The sequence below is a fragment of the Parus major genome, chromosome 6 (assembly GCF_001522545.3).
Source record: "Parus major isolate Abel chromosome 6, Parus_major1.1, whole genome shotgun sequence".
NCBI lineage: Eukaryota > Metazoa > Chordata > Aves > Passeriformes > Paridae > Parus > Parus major.
In genome coordinates, this window is record NC_031775.1 from 31360907 (window position 1) to 31378704 (window position 17798).

The 17798-nt window shown below is 40.1% G+C and overlaps 2 protein-coding genes across 4 annotated transcripts; one reads left to right on the forward strand and one right to left on the reverse strand.

The window, feature by feature from the left end:
- Window positions 1-469: 469 nt before the first annotated feature.
- UROS (uroporphyrinogen III synthase) lies at window positions 470-10137 on the reverse strand. Of its 3 annotated transcripts, XM_015633125.3 has the most exons (10): window positions 9931-10135; window positions 8583-8672; window positions 7747-7830; window positions 7291-7387; window positions 6019-6093; window positions 5460-5534; window positions 2950-3033; window positions 2561-2646; window positions 1893-1991; window positions 473-1220 (listed from the first exon to the last, which is right to left on the reverse strand). In XM_015633125.3, the coding sequence occupies exons 2-10, from the start codon at window positions 8643-8645 to the stop codon at window positions 1080-1082; spliced, it is 804 nt and encodes a 267-aa protein (XP_015488611.1). In that variant the 5' UTR covers window positions 8646-8672; window positions 9931-10135; the 3' UTR covers window positions 473-1079. The 3 variants fall into 3 exon arrangements, with proteins under 3 accessions (XP_015488613.1, XP_015488611.1, XP_015488614.1); XM_015633127.2 differs by lacking the exon at window positions 9931-10135 and having other exon boundaries at window positions 470-1220; window positions 8583-8783; XM_015633128.3 differs by lacking the exon at window positions 6019-6093 and having other exon boundaries at window positions 9931-10137.
- Window positions 10138-10195: 58 nt separating this feature from the next.
- BCCIP (BRCA2 and CDKN1A interacting protein) lies at window positions 10196-17755 on the forward strand. The gene is made up of 7 exons (XM_015633124.2): window positions 10196-10456; window positions 11772-11846; window positions 12340-12420; window positions 13132-13224; window positions 13745-13932; window positions 15077-15254; window positions 17383-17755. Exons 1-7 carry the CDS (start codon window positions 10319-10321, stop codon window positions 17551-17553), a joined length of 924 nt encoding a protein of 307 aa, XP_015488610.1. The 5' UTR covers window positions 10196-10318; the 3' UTR covers window positions 17554-17755.
- The last annotated feature ends 43 nt before the right edge of the window (window positions 17756-17798 follow it).

Consider the following 17798-nt stretch of genomic DNA (forward strand, 5'->3'; position numbering starts at 1 on the left):
TTCCAACCCAAACCATCTTGGGATTCTGTGATCTTCAGCAGTTTGTACCCTCCTCCATTTCAGCCTGAGAAAAGGAAGTGTTTCATAAGCCAAACATTTGTCCTCCTGTGCCCAGTGTGACTGATGAACCCACACTCTGGAATTACTCAGGTTATAGGAACAGAACTGGGTCCAGGTTCCCTCTTGTTCCAGGTGTGGAGCCTCTCACGTGGATGGAAATCCAGGTCCCATCCTCAGACTTCACCTGAACTGTGCAGCAAATGAGAGTTTCTCTGATTCCAGGAACCTCAGGACTGTGCTAGCAACACAAATGACTTTCAGGAGGATTATAAATGAGTATATTACGATTCAAATCTCCTGTGAAGCATTAGCTGGAGGAGCTCTAGTGCTAAACAGGATTATTTTTTCCCCTTTCAGAGATAAACAATTAAAGCATAAAACACATCCAAAACAGACAACTCTAACACCATTATTAATTCTGATAAGCCAGTTTATTTCCCTGCTAATAAATCCTTCTTTACAGGAACAGAAACCAAAACCTCATTTTTAAGACCCTGTCAGGGTAACAAGGGCCAACAGCTGCCCTGAATTAGCCCCACACAGAGAAACTTCACTGCAAGAATTCTCCTGTTCCACTAAGAATCTACAATCACCATTCTTATACAAATATTTGAAAAGCAGAACAACAAGTTTACAAAAGAAAATACTTCATTGGAATATGGGGGTTTTTCCTACAGAAGATGTGCAAGTAAAACTGATCACACAGAGAAATCCAACCTGAGCTGTGTTGGGAGATACCTGAGGTGAGGTGTGGGGCTGATTTCAGTGTCTCAGTGTTCACAGCGTCTTTTCAAGGGTAAAATAACTCACAGTTACACACAGGAGGAAAGGGAATAGCTGGATGCTCCAAGGATGCTGGACAGATTCCAGATTTCTTAAGAGATTTAGGTGCAACCTTCTCACACCCATTCCTGACCAGGACAGTGCTTCACAATCCCAAAAAGCCACTTTTTTGTAGGACAGTAGGTCTGCAAATTGGAAAACCCCTCCTGGAGCACCACATGGGCCTTGCTGGGCTCTCACTGGGGCACAGAGCAGTTGTGCAGGGCTCTGTGGATGGCAGCAGCCAGGTCCTGGGGCGTGGGGCTCCCCGCAGTGCAGCTCACGGCGATGCCGGCGCCTTGCAGGGCCTCTGCTGTGGTGGGGCCGATGGCAGCGAACTGCAGGGACATTTCCACTGTAAATGCTCAGGCACAGCACCATCACCCAGCTCTGTCCTCCCAACCAGCAACTCTCCCAGCAGCACTGACCAGCTCAGGCTGAAGATTTGCAGCATTAAAATCCACCCATCATTGGAGCTACTTAGCAGTGACTCAGGGAAGATGAGTGTTTATCTCGGCATTACAAACACTGAAAGCTCCGAGTCCCATGGAACAGGGAAAAGGGAGAGGAATTTTAATCAGCTGCAGCTTGGTGCAAGCAACAGCTCCTCACACCATCACTTCACTGAGAGAAAATGAAGTCTGTCCCAGTGGAGGTGTGGGAGATTGGTTGGGGAAAACATGCCAGGTGAAAACAATTTCTTTTATAAAATCCAACCAAGGCCAGAATGGATGGGGATGGAGCGACCTGGTGTAGAGAAAGGTGTCCTTGCCCATGGCAAGGGGGTGGAACAAGATGGGTTTTAAGATCCCTTCCAACCCAAAACATTCTGAGATTCTAGAATTCTATATAATAACATTTTATTTGCTATAAACTGTTTGGTTTTTTTTTCCAGAGAAATAAACCACTGATAAAATCAAGGTTTTCAGTGGTTGTGACAGCCTTTCTAACACATTTGCCCACCCCAAATTTACTGCTTCTTGTATTCCACCATTTCTAAGAGAAGATACCTTGACTTGGTTGATCAGATCCCCTGAAAGCTTTTGGATGTGCTGGAGGCAGAATTTGACACCGGATGGGCTGAAGAACACGACGCTCGCAGGGATCCCCTGGGTGAAAGCAAGCAGAGGTTGGCACAGCTCACTCCCTGCTCCAGCAGTGTGCCAGTGCCTTGGACATGGTGCCAGGACACAGGGAATGGCTCCCAGTGCCACAGGGCAGGGTTAGATGGGATATTGGGAAGGGATTGTTCCTGGCAGGGTGGGCAGGCCCTGGCACAGGTGCCCAGAGCAGCTGGGGCTGCCCCTGGATCCCTGGAAGTGCCCAAGGCCAGGCTGGACATTGGGGCTGGAGCAGCTGGGACAGGGGAAGGTGTCCCTGGCCATGGCAGGGGCAGGACTGGAAGAGCTTTAACTTCCCACCCAAACCATTCCATGATTCTGTAATTCTATGATGGAGGCTCCTAAAATGGAAAAATCAGAAAGCCAATCTTGGAAAATTAAAAGCAATGATTACTTTTACACAAACGACATAGGGCAGATTACTCCTGGATTCTGATTTGTGATACACAGCAAAGATGCCCAGTGATATTTCAGTTCCACTACTTTAAAGAAAGGAATATTCCAGAAGGCATTGTCACCTGCCTCAGAAAATCCCACACCACATCAGTGCCCAGTACCTGCTGGGAGAAGTAACTGCTCAAAGATTCCTGCAGATCAGGGTGTTGGGTTGTTTGATAAACAGTGAGGCTTTCCAGGGGTATGCCTGTAATGTGGACATGCAGTCATCAATCATTCATTTATTCATCCATTTCTATCATTTCAATTCAGCTCTCACAACATCCTAACTGCACTTAAGTGTAACTATTTTCAGTTAAAAAGACACATAAACGTTCTGTGAAGGATTTGCACATCCCAGGGCTGTGGGCAGCCATCCAACCTCCCAGGGCTTACTCCCATCCTCTCCTCAGAAGTTCCACTTTTACTTCTTCCAATTTGGTTCACAAGCTTTAGATACAACTTTTCTCATCACTGACTAATTAAAATGGGTCTCCAGGGGAAGTTCAACCTTTTTCTCTCAGCGCTGTGGGAAGTACTTCTCTTTTCAGGGCTCCACAAGGAAATAGGAGAGCTGAGGAATTGGGTTTCTCTCCTGTAAACACACAAACAAGAACTTTAATTAACTCGGGCCTTTAATAAAGAGTAAATGTGATTTAATACATTTTAAAGGTATCAAGTGCTGATTTATAAAATGCCTTACAACAGACACAGCTCTAAGATAACAGAAAACATCTGCAGCCTCAATTCACAGGACAGAGGCTACTTAGTAGGAACATTAAAAATATCCCATAACTAGAATATGAATATTGGCTAAAAAGATAACTTCCTTTGTAGAAGGGCAAGGGAAATAGAAATGCACTTTATCTCCTCCTCAACACAACCTGCCTCAGTTTGATATTTAAAATCTGTCCCACTCAATAAATGACAAAGCTCTCTAAAAGAGAATATTCAGGCAGACAAAGGAAAGGACATTACTGTGCTGAAAAGTTTTGGTCTATCTGCAATTCCATTTTCTTAATTCCCCAGGGAAAAAGGATTCTGATTGCACTGCTGGGGTGGGAGTGGATATCCTCACTTGCTTTTGTCAAATTAGGAATTTAACAACAGACTTGCTTTGCACAGTTTTTGCCTTTTCTATAAATAAGAAGCACAGCAAAAATTTCAAGATGAAATTCAACACAGATATGGCTTTGCATTCAGCTTTCCAAAGAAATTAAATTATTCTGTTACTAATTCAGATATGTTAATACATTTTTAAGAGACAATTACTAAAGAAAATATGTTTTTTAGTGCTGGAAGGAGATTGTTGGTTTATGTATACAGATGTTCTTGGATAAAAGGGCAGCAGAGTGAAAATCAAATGGAAAGACCCTTGTAGGAGTCAACCCAGACACCCCTGAGTGTCCTGACTGCACACTGAGCTTTTATTAGAAACCACAGATATTCTTAAATTAAAATTAAGAATTAAAGGAAGAATGAACTTAGCTCACAATGTAAAAAAGATTTTAAAATTAAATAAGACTGGGACGTTCCAGCACCAATTCTCCTGCGAGTCATGGCAGTTATTTGAAATTGTGATACCTGTAAACAAACACTTTTTGTTTGTAAACAAAAAATTCCTTGGTAGGCCTGAACAACACAAGGACTGGGATCTCCTGCTTCTGTAGCCAAATATTTGCCTTGAGAAGAATAAGGCAGACAAGTCTTGGAGTAAATTCCTTTATTTCCCATTCCCTTAAATTAGGTACCAGAGCACAAAAGGTGATGACAAAAACATGTAATTATTTCAGTTTTTATTTTTATTCTGGCAATAACCTCTCATGATACAAGAAATTCATAGCTATTCTTTTCATTTATTTATTTATGCACAAACAAAATTGAATTTATACATAATAGGGAACATGAGATAATTTCATCTGTACTTCCAAGGTTGTTATAAAGCACTTGATCAGCTGAGAGCATTTAAATATGCACAGCCCAATAAATCCTGGAGGATATTTCTATGTCTCAACAACAAACAGGCTCCAGTGACTGAAATCACTGCTTGGTTAATTTTTTTCACCTTCATACAACACAATAAACAGGTATTTCTCTTGTCTTTCTGCTCGAAAAAATCCCTAGCAAATATTAATTCATTGCCAGAAGTAGATTTTTCCAGCACTAAAAAATCAGCTGAAGCCTTTATTAGGTTTAATACATCTGCTGAACAGGAGAAATTGGTTATTCTTCACTTATGACATATCTGTGTTGTACTTTTAATTTTCAGAATTTATTATTTCATCTTGTTTTGGCAACTCTCATTTTTATCATTAAATATTCCTTAGAGGTGAAGTATTTTATTTGCTAGTGAATTGGAGAGCACTGTGCCCAGCAAAAACAATCCTTCCCAGCTTTTTCCCATTTTTCTTTTCCCTATAAATCTCTGCTGCTGGGCAGACTTTGCTCAGCAGCTCTCTCACAACTGTACAAAAACTCTTTTTCACAACTTCTGCTGAGCCATCCTTAAAAAATAAACAACCCTTAAGTCTAAATATTTTCCTTATTGCTAGGGGTAATTTTAACAAATTAGAGTAAAAACAGAAGAAGACAGCAAATAGACTTTTAAAATCCCCCAATAATCTGATAATAGGTTGAGAAGCATTACAGATTTAACCATTGCAAAATGGTTAAACAAAACTTAAAGCATCACTTTAATTTCTTCAAAACCACTCAGCTTTGGTGCTGAAAACCAGATCCCTCTGAAACCACAGGGTAATTCTGGGGGAAGTCACCAACATTTAAATCTTTTGGTTTAGCAGTAATTTCCAGTCATTACAGCTCTGATCTTCCAGTAAAAATTAACTTTTTTCTGCTGGCTCAAATAGTATTTATTAATTACCTAGAGGATCTAAGATTACATGCAAATTAATTATCTTGTATATGGAGTATTTTTGCCTCACTGTGCACTTGATTTTACATCAAGGAAATTCTGAACTGATGGAAGGGACATTACCTTAATTTAACATTTTAGCCACTTACTTGAACAAATATATTCAGCTAATTTCTCAGCATTTCCAGCCTTCTCTCCTTGAGGAATAAGACCAATTTCTTCCACTAGAACCAAAAGCAGCAAAGAAAAAAACATGGAAAACAATGAGAAGAATTCAGATTTGCTGTCATAGAAGCCTGGGATGGAAAGGGAGGCACAGCTTGGTCCAAGCACACAAAATAATTTGAGCACAATCTCAACCAGGTTAGAATCCCTTTCACCCAATTTCATTTCCAAAGGCAATGACAAAACCACATTCAAATGAAAAACAAAGAGGGTTTTTTTTTTCCTATTTTGACCCAATTTTTCAAGCAGTGACCATCACATTACAGCACAAAGAGCAGAAATCCAGAGGCTGGATTATATCCATGGACATCCTTGCCTGGAGCATGGATAATTCTAATGTTTATATAATTACCTCTCTTCCAAATTAACCAATTCTAAACTTAATTTTTTTTTTTCAGCACCCTTGAACAGCAGCTCCTCCTCCAAAAATTGTACTTACAAGCCAGATTTAGCCAACTTTTCTTTTTTTAAACCCCAGCTTACCTAAAGAAGCTGTAGCTTTTCCTACCACATATGTTGGTTTGATATTCCACATTTGTTTAAGAGATTTTGACCAGGCTGAAAAACATTAAATTATACTAAATTAAATTAAATTTAAGCACATGGCAACAGAATGTGAATGCTAAATGACTATTTGGACTTCTGTTTAATCCACAAATACAGCAAAATGATGATAATAGTAACTAAAACTGCACTACACATTCAGCAAATCTGGATGTACAAATCCTAATGGATCAAAAACAGATACACCAAGTTTTTTACTGTCTTGTTTTAACCAGAGCAGCACAGGACACTGAGTTTTACCTGGGACTCCTGGGAGTGAAAAAAGAAATACAAACCACAACAGTAAAAATAAAAACCAGAAGGAAAAAAACAATGATTTAATGCCTTTGAAAGGAATCTAAATAGAAATTAGAGACCCATTTTTATTATGAAAATATGTATTTTCCAGAAGTCCTAATCAAGATTAGGGATGAAAATTAGAGAAGAGATTACTTTTGACCTGAAGTCTTAGTATACTGTCCTCTGCTGCTGCAAATGCTACAATAAACTGAAGGTCTCAGTGCATTTACTGCTTACTCCAGGGTGTAACCTTACTCACAGGACATTGATTTGTCCACAGGCCAAAAATGGAGCAAGTAAAGTAGAAACTCCATGCCAGAATCACCCAACATAAGAATTTGGAAGAGTTTACAAGGATTTGACATTTCATTGTGATGGATATTTCTATTTAGAATCCTGATTCTTTCTTCCTCACCCCTGATCTGTTGGCTTTTATACATCAGCACTTCTTCACCATTTTTTAGCTAATAATTAATTCACTTGAGAAATTTCTTATTCAAGCCAGAGAACTCCCCTTTTCTGCAGCATTTCATATGCATTTTACAGGCACAGAAGTAATGGCCAGGTTTTATGAGATGATCTTCTCTTTAAGGGAAGAAAGCAGTCAGCAAGCAAACCAAGCACTGCAGCAAAATATTCCTTCTGCATGAGAGGACCAGAGCTGGAAGAGCTCTCACTAATTATTAATTTGCACCAAAAGCTGCTTTCTTTCATTTTTAGGTGAGGAAAATACAACCCATAAAAGCTCAATGTAGCATGAGCCCTTTATGATGCTAAAAGAACTATGAAATTCAGATTTTTTAAAAAAATCATGCTCCAAGTATCTACTGGTGGGTGAAATAAAATTCAATATAATCCAAACTTCACAAGATGATGGAAGAAAAAGACCAAGGAATATTAATATGTACTTACCTTCTTTTTTACTCTTCTCTTTTAAACAAATCTTGATGGCTTCTAATGCTCTTGGGCTGGTAAAAACTAGGCCTCCATAGCACTCTGGATGGGAAAGCTATTTAGAAACAGTAAATTTAAGAAGTAAAAAAAAAATAAATTAATTAGTAAATCAATTTAAAAAATCAGTTGATCAATTATTTATAACCTCATGACAAACAGAACAGTTTCAATAACTGCCTGAAATGCCCCAGTATTTGTGACTATGGTCACACAATATAAATGTGAATCCTCTCTGACCAATTTAATTCTTTAACAAGCAGGGACAAGGTCCTGGATGGTGTACATGGAATTTTACTGTACAAAGCTGGCTTGTGGCAACACTAAAAGAGGTACCATCCACAGAGAATGACGAAATGGGATCTTGGCAACCAAATCCTGTTGGAAATAAGACAACTGAAAGAATTTCAAACTTACCTTGTCAAATAAGCTGTCAAGAGAGGTGAATTCAAATGACAAAACTGGGATCAACGTTGCTTCCAAGCTGAATGATCCTAATTCCTATCAAGAAAAGGTTTGCAGCTCTTGAAATAAATTCCAAACAGCATTTTTGTTTTTTCAGAGAACTAACCCAGTACAAGCATTTCTCTTTGCTAAAGCAAAATAAAAAGGCATTTTATTTCCTTTCCCTGGTAAATCTACTTTGGATTTGTTAATTATTTTATATTACAACATTTTATTAAACAAACAGCTGTGGGACTGTGGTCTTCTGAGGTACAGGAGACAGCAGCACCTAACTCTGAAGTCCCCAAATGCCCACCCAGTCCTGCAAATGTCCCTGCACATCTCTGTAATTCTGGCAATAGGTTTCTCCTAAATAATAAATAATAAATAATCCTCCTGTATCAGGAATTCCTGCTGTTATGAGTGAGATTTACTCAAGGGCAGCAGCAGAAGGAACCCCAGCAACAGGTAACCTCTGTTTCACATCACATTCCCAGTAGAAATACAAAGAATTTCTCTAATCTTTATTCTGTCCATATGAACATAATCAATAGTAACTAATTCAAAAGAAACTGGTTTAATATCAGTACTTGGCTGAGAGCTTTACAATGAAATCAGTACAAATGTCCCACAATTAATAACATTCTTTGCAGGAAGGGCATACTTTCTAAGATACTTTTGCTCTTAACATAATTTCAGACAAGCACTCCATATATTGATTAAGCCCCTTTTTCTACTTGAAACAGTTGCATTCATATTTAATAAAGAAGTGACACATTTTTTTTTTAATTTTCTCAACGTTTACTCACTTTAATATATGGATCTCGTTCCGAATCTTTGTCTTTGGGATCCTTCAGCAGCAGCACCTTCATTGTTCACCAAGGAAGCACAGCAGAACCCTGAAATACAAGAATGGAGTTTATCTAAATTAGATCTAGAGGACTTTTTTACTCCAGCAGTGACCTTAACAACTCCAAGAACTGGGTTGCTACCAGTTGTACTGCTCCCTACACAATGAGTAAGCAGTTATTGTGCATTCTGCAGGCAGGAACAACCACCCTGATAAGGGCAGAAAATAATATGCTGCCTTTAGATAACACTGCCTCAAGAAGAGGCTCTAATGGAACTCATCAAAGGGAACACATTTTAAAGAACCTTTTGTAAAACCAGTAACAAGCCCTACAATGCCAGCACGTTCTGCAATTGAATCATTGTCTAGCTATAAAAGTTATTTATTCTATTAATTTCCATGCTAGTTTTCACCCTCTGCTCATCAAAATGAGTATGCAAAGATACTGATTTAATATGTGTCTTTATGCACACATTTATACATCTATAATAATATAGATAATATTCATATGCCTTCTCTGATACTCTAGGAAACAAGGCAGAAGACATCTATTCTACCATAAAAATGGAAGATGATACTTCTCAGTTCCTTACAAGTTTTGCTAAATTCAAAGTTACAAAACGTAAGGAAATACATGAATAATACAAACAGAAATCCACTCTCTTAGCACACATTTACCCCAAATACCAGTGTGGTATTTTCCTGATACATGACATACATAGGAAAATTTATCTTCCTCTAAATGCTTTCCCTGGATATCAGTATTTGTATTTTGGCAATGACCTAATTGCTCCCAGAGCAAACACAGCTTTCAAAAAAAATATAAAAAATAAACACAGATGTATTTGATGCTTTAAAGGGAACACGAAAATTTGAACCTACTTGAAGCGTATTTATAAAGCTGGAATTACATCCCAAGGCTCTGTGCCTTGCATTTCTTCTGGCTGACAACAGTGTGTGCCCAATGCTCTCTTCTTTCCACGGCCTCATTAACACACACCTCTCTTCATTAATTAGACACAAAGTGTTCAATGGAACACGTTCCACATAACTGAGGCTTGATCATTAATGAGCATTTCTTCAGTGCTTAGGATATTTCAACGCAGTTTCCCGACTGGCATTTTTTTATAAAGACCAGAATCACGTTGTGCTTACTCTGCTCTCCCTACCACCCTTTTCTGCTGCTTTTTCTGGAATTATCCAGGGAATTTCCTTCAGGGAAAGCCGGGACACAATTTTTAGAGCAAGCAGCGGGGCCCGAATCCTGTTTTAATTGGCGATTTTTACAAACCCTAGTTTTTACTTACATCAATTATTTTGCTAATGTCGGAGATGCTCAGGACACTCTGTTCCTTTTAAAGCACAGAATTCCAGGATCAGGGAGGGTGGAAAAGCCCTCCAGGACCACCGAGCCCCGCTCCCCACCGTGTCCCCAGCCCAGAGCCGCGAAGCGCCGGGCCGGGGACTCCAAACGCCGCTGGGAGCCGGATCTAACTCCGGACAGCCGCTCCCACAAGGGATTCCCTCGGCAAGGAAGTGACTCCACAGCACGGAGAGGAAATCCGGCTTTGCGGGGACGGGGGCGGGCCGGGACGCGCCTCCTCCTTCAGGCTGCCCGGGCCCCTCCGCGCTCGCCGGGCGCTGTTTGCCGCTCCCTGTCGCGACATTCGGCGACATCCCGCGACTCGCCGTGCCATGGCCACGCCGGCCAAGCGCCGGGCGCGGGGCCCCGCCGGGGAACACGGCTCCCACAGCGGCTCCGGCAGCTCCGAGGCCTCCGACAGCGGCTCCGAGAGCTCGGGGGGCTCGGACTCGGAGTCGCCCATCGATGAGGTGAGCGGGACGGGCTCCCAGAGCTGCGGGCGACGGGAGCGGCCGGGAATTGTCAGGGGGATGTTGGGAAGGGGCTCGGGAAGGAAGGGCTTGTGTCCCTGCGGGCTCCTGTGGGACCGGCGGTCCAAAGTGTGTTCGCTGCCTTGTAGTTGCTGAAAGTTTTTAATTTTTTAACTGTTTTTCAAGTGTCGGGCTCCCCGAGGCCTCAGCTGTACAGGCCTGGCCCTTGGTGTGTCCGCTCGGGTGTGGGGCTGGAGGCGGCTGCTTGGAAATGCTGCTTTCAGCACAGATTCGCTCTTCTATTGTATTCTGCTATGTTTTATTATTGTATTAGTTTGCTTCCTTTTGTTATAAAATCCCAGAATAGTTTGGTTTGGAAAGGACCTTAAAGCCCCTGCCATGGGCAGGGACACATCCCACTTTCCCAGGGTTTTCCAAGCTGTGTCCAGCCTGGCCTTGGATGTTCCCAGGGATCCAGGGCCAGCCTGTGCCAGTGCCTCCTGAATTTTACTGCCTCCCGAGGGACTGTGTGCCTGTTTTCTACATTACAAACAGGTCTTTAACACTGTTCTTCCACTGGTCAGCATAGGCCACGACCTCTATGTGGGATTTGGAGAGTGGCAAAAGTAAGGCTGAGTTGTTGAGGTTACTCGGGAAGTGTAATTGAAACTGGCAATTAAAAGGCAAAATAACTTTGAATGATCTGGAACAGTGGAATAGGTAGGCAGAGTAACCTTGACAGGTGTGACTTTTAATATTGAATACCAATAAAAATGTTGGTAGACATCCCAGCATTTGTTGTGGAAGGAGATTCAGCAGTTCCCATTGTGGCTGCTGCAGTGCCTGGGTCTCATCATTTGCAGAGGTCCCCAGTGGGGTTAATGATGCCATGAGGATTTGGGGAAATAGCAGAATTGTGGGTTTGGATGTAATTATTTAAATGTCTGCAGCAATCTTCACCTTTAGCTAAGGCATTACACCCCACTCCTGAAGTTCCCAGGGCTGAAGTGCCTGGATCAAACCTCTCTACATGAAGAGTCTGTGGCTACAATAGGGTAATTGTGTGGCCCAGATGGCAGGAGCAAAACATTAAAGGTTTGTTCATGACACAGTTGGTGGGTCAGTTTTGAAAAGTTTCTTTCACAGTTCTCTAAAGATCACAGAAGCGATAATAATCACTGAGATTACTGCGAGGTGGAAATAAGTTCTGTTTCTACTGTTTGCCATTACTTGTCTTCAAGTTTCCCACAGGTTAGCTTTGTTCTGATATAACTTCTTGCCAGGCATGTGTGATATCCTCTGTTTTACTCCACAGGAAGTGAATATTGAATTTGAAGCACATTCCATATCTGACAATGACTATAATGGGATAAAGAAGTTACTACAGCAGGTACTGTGACTACTTGTTAGCTTGGTTGATAGGTCCATTGATAAATAGTATCCAAGGAGTTATGCAAAGACATCAGTTCACATTGTCTGTATTGATTTATAGCTTTTATATATTACTTTGCTTCCTTTTATTAGATAATCTCAGAGTAGTTTGGATTGGAAGGGACTTTAAAGCCCACCCAGTACTACCCCCTGCCATGAGCAGGGATACCTTCCACTGTCCCAGATTTCTCCAAGCTCCATCCAGCCTGGGCTTGGACACTTCCAGAGATGGAATAGCCACAGCTTTCAGATCATGCCAAACTCCAGAGGGTACCAGTGTGGAAATATCAGCGTGTGGAAGGTGTAGAAGCAAGCACCTGAAGCAGCTGATTGTTAGTTTTTGCAGTATTACAATGAAGGAAGATGAATAAAAAGTTCACTTTGTTTTTTACTAAGTGGTCCATGATATACCCTCAGTGCCTGGAACTTAATACTTGTTTCCTGTCTTCCAGTTGTTTCTAAAAGCTCCTGTTAACACTGCTGAATTAACTGATTTATTAATACAACAGAACCATATTGGGAGTATTATCAAGGTAAGACATATACTCTATTTGTAATTGAAGTGCAATACTTTATTGAAATGACATGATTTCTGTATTCCAGAAGGGGATCCCGTCTGTGTTATTTGTGTTCTTTCTTGTTTTTTCTGCTTTAAGAGTAGTTTTTCTGTGGGAACTGAAATTTTCCATGCCTACTTTCAAGCAAAGAAGAAATTTGATATATTGTTATTGGTGGTTTCTTTTTACATATGAAAGGCTTTTCACTCCCTGAATTTCAGTGTAGTAATGCTGAAAATGCAATGGAGAGGTTTGTTACCATCTCCATAAGAAATAGGAGCTTGTGACTTTCCTACAAAGACACAGCTCTTTTTCCCTCCCCCCATCAAAGTTTCATTGCTCTGTGGTTGTCAAGACATTCCAGGTTTATTTCCCTACATTAGAAACTAAGAAAATTGGTTTTGTTTAGAGTATTGCCATCCCTTGGGCTGAGATGCTGCTTATTAAATGTGAGCTATCAACCTTTCAGAGGACTCTGCTGTAGAAGATGCATGACCTGGCCCTCTCTAAAGCTGGCTCTGGGCACCCTGAGATGTTCAGTGACACAGCAGAATTTGCAGTGTGTGTTTGTACAGATTTCCTCGATGGTTTTCTTCTGGTGTTACCACCTAGAAAGAAAAACATCTTTTGCTACAGAGTGGAAATAGAATGTCAATATGAGTTGTTGCTTTTCCTTTCATTCAACAGCAAGCAGAAGTGCAGGAAGACAGTAGTGATGATGAAGAAGACGATGATGAAGTATTTGGTTTTATAAGCTGCTTGAACTTAACAGAAAGGAAGGTTGGTATTCCTCAGTAACATCTGGTTATAAATATTAGCATCAGTAATAAACGAGATTGCATCCTATGTAACAAGCCTGCACAGCTGGACCAGGATTTGGAATTCCTCTGTGGAGGACTGGGGTTATCAAACTTGAAGTGGCTTAGCTTTTTTTGAATGCAGTAACTTGCTGAGGGTCAAACATGAAGCAAAGAATGGAATAGAGAGTTAAAACTGGGCCTAGTAATTCCAGGGCAAATGAGCTATGAGTCTATTGTATTTCTTCCCTTTGAGTTTCTGCAGTTTGGAGTTTTGCTGTGGTGTTGCAGTTCCTCGTTACCATCACTTCACAACCTTTGTTTGCCCTGAGCTTTAGGGCTGGACACTGATTTCAAAGCAGTTGTGCAGGGCTTTAGAGGCTGCTGAGGGAAATTGCCACCAGGCCTGTAGGAAGTTCCCTTGAGGTTGACATTCAAGGTTGACATTTTCTTGTGTAAGTAGTTGTTTTATCAGGTAAAGAAAATGCACCTTTTGATTGTAGGGCACCCAGTGTGCTGAGCAAATCAAAGAGCTGCTTCTGAGTCACTGTGAGCAGAGCTGTGAGCAACGTGTGGTGGAACAGCTGAGTAAACTCCTGAACGACAGCACAAAGCCTGTGGGGCTCATCCTGAGTGAAAGGTTCATCAATGTCCCTCCACAGATTGCTCTGCCCATGCACCAGCAGCTCCAGTAAGTTTGTTTGTATTTTTTTTCTTGCATGATGTTGAATGGTATTTTGTTCTTCATATTTTTCATAACTCTTAAGTATATAGAGTTAAGAAAGTTGATGCTATAGATACAGGTAAAGCATGAACAAAAAAACTTACATAAGCTCTTTAGTTACTCTTTAGAATATTTTTTCTATCTTTATAAAGGTACAAAACTTCTCAACTTCTGCAGAGGATAAAATTTGAGAACACATGGTGTTTTACAGAAGGAGCTGTGTGTATGTTGCAGTTTATTGTATTGCAGATTATTTTCACACTGATCTAGGAAAAATTAAAAAAGAACTTTTTTAGCATGCTGATAATGAGCAGCTTGGGTGTTTCTGTGTTAATGTCTGGCACTGGAATGGAAGATTTGGACTGAGGGAAAGGATTAAAAGGTGAATTAGTGTTGGCCCATGTAAATATGCAGTGTTCTGATTAGTTTCAAGTAATGAAAAAGCAGGAGAAGTGCTGGTTGATCTCTGCCAATTCATGGATTATATCTAAAGCTGTGAATGTAAACAAATTAATCCACTGAAACACAGCATTACATTGTTTTACTGCCATGCTGAGAACTGGGAACAAGGAAATTCTGCTGGATAAGGAGCCAGTAATAGAAAGGAGATCATATTTTTTTCTTCTTTCATTTTTGTCTTTCCTCTCATGTCAGATGAGACTAGAAGTCAGATTGAGGTCACCACAGGTACAGCTCAAATTCAGATCTCAGCCTCTTTGTCTTAAAGGTTTTGGAGTGAAAACATGTTGAACACAAGGGTGAGCAAGAGTATTCTCTGTCTCTTCAGTTCCAATTCCTCAAGGAAGGGATAATGTGATGTATTTTTAAGGAGAGCTGCACTTAGAATCATTGCACAGACACTCTACCATGAACAGGATTCTGGGAAAAAAGGGTTATCCTGTGACCTGTGGAAAAAACACCCATATTTTTTATAGTTTAAAATACAAATAATATGTTTAAGTACCAGGAATCCATCTGCAAAATGGATTTTCTGAGGTACTCATAAAAGAATAGACAGTAATTTGAATATCCCTTCTATACCAACACATTATAAGGTTTACTTAGATGCTTGTTTAGGATTTAATTTGTGTAAACATTTATTGTTCTTTAGGAAGGAGCTGACTGAGGCACAGAGAACAAACAAACCCTGTGGAAAGTGCCACTATTACCTCCTTATCAGCAAGACCTTTACAGAAGCAGCAAAGAACAATTCTAAGAGGAAGGAAGGGAGAAATCAACCAAAGGAGGAATTAATGTTTGCTAATGCAGAGGAAGAATTCTTTTATGAGGTAACATGATAATTTAATTTAAAATGCTTATTTTTCTTTACATATCATCAACAAGAGATGTTTCACCTCAAATTCAAGGGGAGCTTTTATCAAGGTGATCATAAATATTTCTAAAATAAATCCAGGGTGTTTTGGAGTGGTGTTGAGAGAGGAGCAATCAAGCTCTTTTTGTGTATTGATTTATCTGTTTCCTCCTGGGTACCTGTTACTTGCAAAAAACACTCGGAATAAAAACTTAGAGAGCTCCTAAGAAGTGGCTCTTGCTTCCCTTTTCTGTCTCTATTCTGCTTGGGGCAAGTATATAAATAAAAAGTGGTTAAACACTGGGATGAAAATATAACTTCCCATTTCCAAAGGCAACCTGGCCACACAGTTCTGCTGGTCCCAAACCAGGTCAGGTGAGGGGAAAATGCAGGAAATTAAATTTTAAAATGCAAAGAATTTTTCATGGTTTCTTTTTTATTTATTTTTTTTTTTGGTTCCCAAAGCTTTAGAAGCACTATTGTACAATATTATTACTTTGTCAGGAGACTGTTATTTTTCATTTCTGGCAGTGCCTGCAGGGCAAAGGACTTGCACATGCATGGGGTGGTTAATGGCAAAGGCTCCTGTGTGTAATCATTCTGACAGAGGCTGTGATAGGGCTGGAACTTTATTTCTTGTGAAGGAGAGAAATATAAGTGGGGGAATTCACTGGTAGCTGTAGGGAATTGTGTTGTAGCCTCTGTGTAGTAGCAAGTTGGGGATTTTTGGTTTTGTGTTCCTGCCACAGCAACTGAAACAGCTGAAGCTGAACTCTGTGTAAAATGTTATTGAAAAGCTGCTGGGGAGAAGCCTGTGATGCTCATGTGTCCATGGGTGTTCTGTTCTAGAAGGCCCATTTTGTATTTATTTATCTCAGCTTTGTTATTTATTAAAGGCTAATTGTGTGCTTTCATCTAAACTCCAGTAGTTCTCAGCTCAAAAGGATAGACTCAAACTGAGCATGTTTTTCTTTTTAACAGTCTTTCCAGTGTTTAAAAACAATTCATTTTAAATATTATGTAGAGTATTAAATTAAATGTCTTTCTGTACTTAATAATGTGTGTGTTAAATTAGTGCTGAGTGTCTGTCCTCCCTGATCACACATAATGTTAATTAGATTGCCATAAAATAGCATTAAATGTGGTGAGGCACTTGGAGCCATATCAAACTGAGAGAAGCCTTTTCCTGCACTTGGCACTGCCCTGGGCTTTATTCTGTTCCTTAAAATTATAACCAGAAAATCTATTATAACCAGACTTGGAATTGATTAAAGGTGCTGAAATTGTTCTCGAGCAAAGCCACTCAGTTAATGTGGTAATTCATCCAAAATGAGATTTAAAGCCTTGATATAGTTAGTGGAAAGCAAACCTAAAAAGAGAGTGGATCTTAATTTTCCCCCAAAGGGAAGGAGTCAGGTATGTTTTTCTACTTGATTGTTCAGCTCCAAGTTCTTAATCTGACTTGTGTGAGAACTGGAAACATTCACTAGGTTGTTTTTCTTATCCATCAGGAGTATTGTCTAGGAAAGCTGATGAAAAGGGACTTTCTATGTGGGGTTTATACCCCTCAAAAGAAATCAGGCACACTCTAGACACCTGCCTGTTTGGAGAAGCATGAATAGATCTTCCAATTGCTCCAGCCATCTGGAACGTTTCCAAGAGCTTTCTGAAATTCTTCTCAGGATTCATATTGGTGCCCATCCCTTTAATATTTGATTTCTACTCATATTCTTACAGTTTGGTTCATTTTTAGGACTCTGGGCAGTTTTAAGAGTAGGCCCTGAAAGCAGCAGAGCCTCAGAACATTGATTTAGGGTTTTTTTTTTTGCCATCCCTCCTAGGTTGTTTCTCTGATCCCAAACTATAATGCTAGCAGTCATTATGGAATTTAATATGAATGGTATAAATTCTGTGAAAAGAAAATTGTTTAAGACACTTTAAACAGTGGATTTTTCAGTTGTTCTTTTTGGTGGACACTTCAAGAAGGGAAAAAACTTAATAAGCATGGGCATAATAGGTTCATTATTTTCACTTTGTTTAAATACTGTATTATCTTCATGCTAATTAAACATTTTTATCTGAATGCTTTTATTTCTGTTGTTTAGAAAGCCCTTCTGAAATTCAGCTACTCTGTGCAAGAGGAAAGTGACACCTGTCTGGGTGGCAGATGGTCCTTTGATGATGTACCAATGAAGCCTCTGAGGACAGTTATTGTAGTCCCAGCTGATGGAATTCATGGAATTATGGATAAACTCAAAGACTATCTCTCACTCTGAGCTTCCCTACAAACACCTGGATTTTATAGAGCAGCCATGCAGGACTGTGACCTCACAATATTTGCAGAACTGCTGTTGAGTCAACGGTTTTGTGCAACCAAAAATATCCACCAGATGAGTGTTTTTAAATATTGCATCTTATTTTACTTTGATATCATCATGAAGCAGTCAATAAAAACCCAGTGTCAAAAGAAAACCCAAACATCTGTTCAATGTTTTTTTAACCAAAGCTGAATCACGTGGTT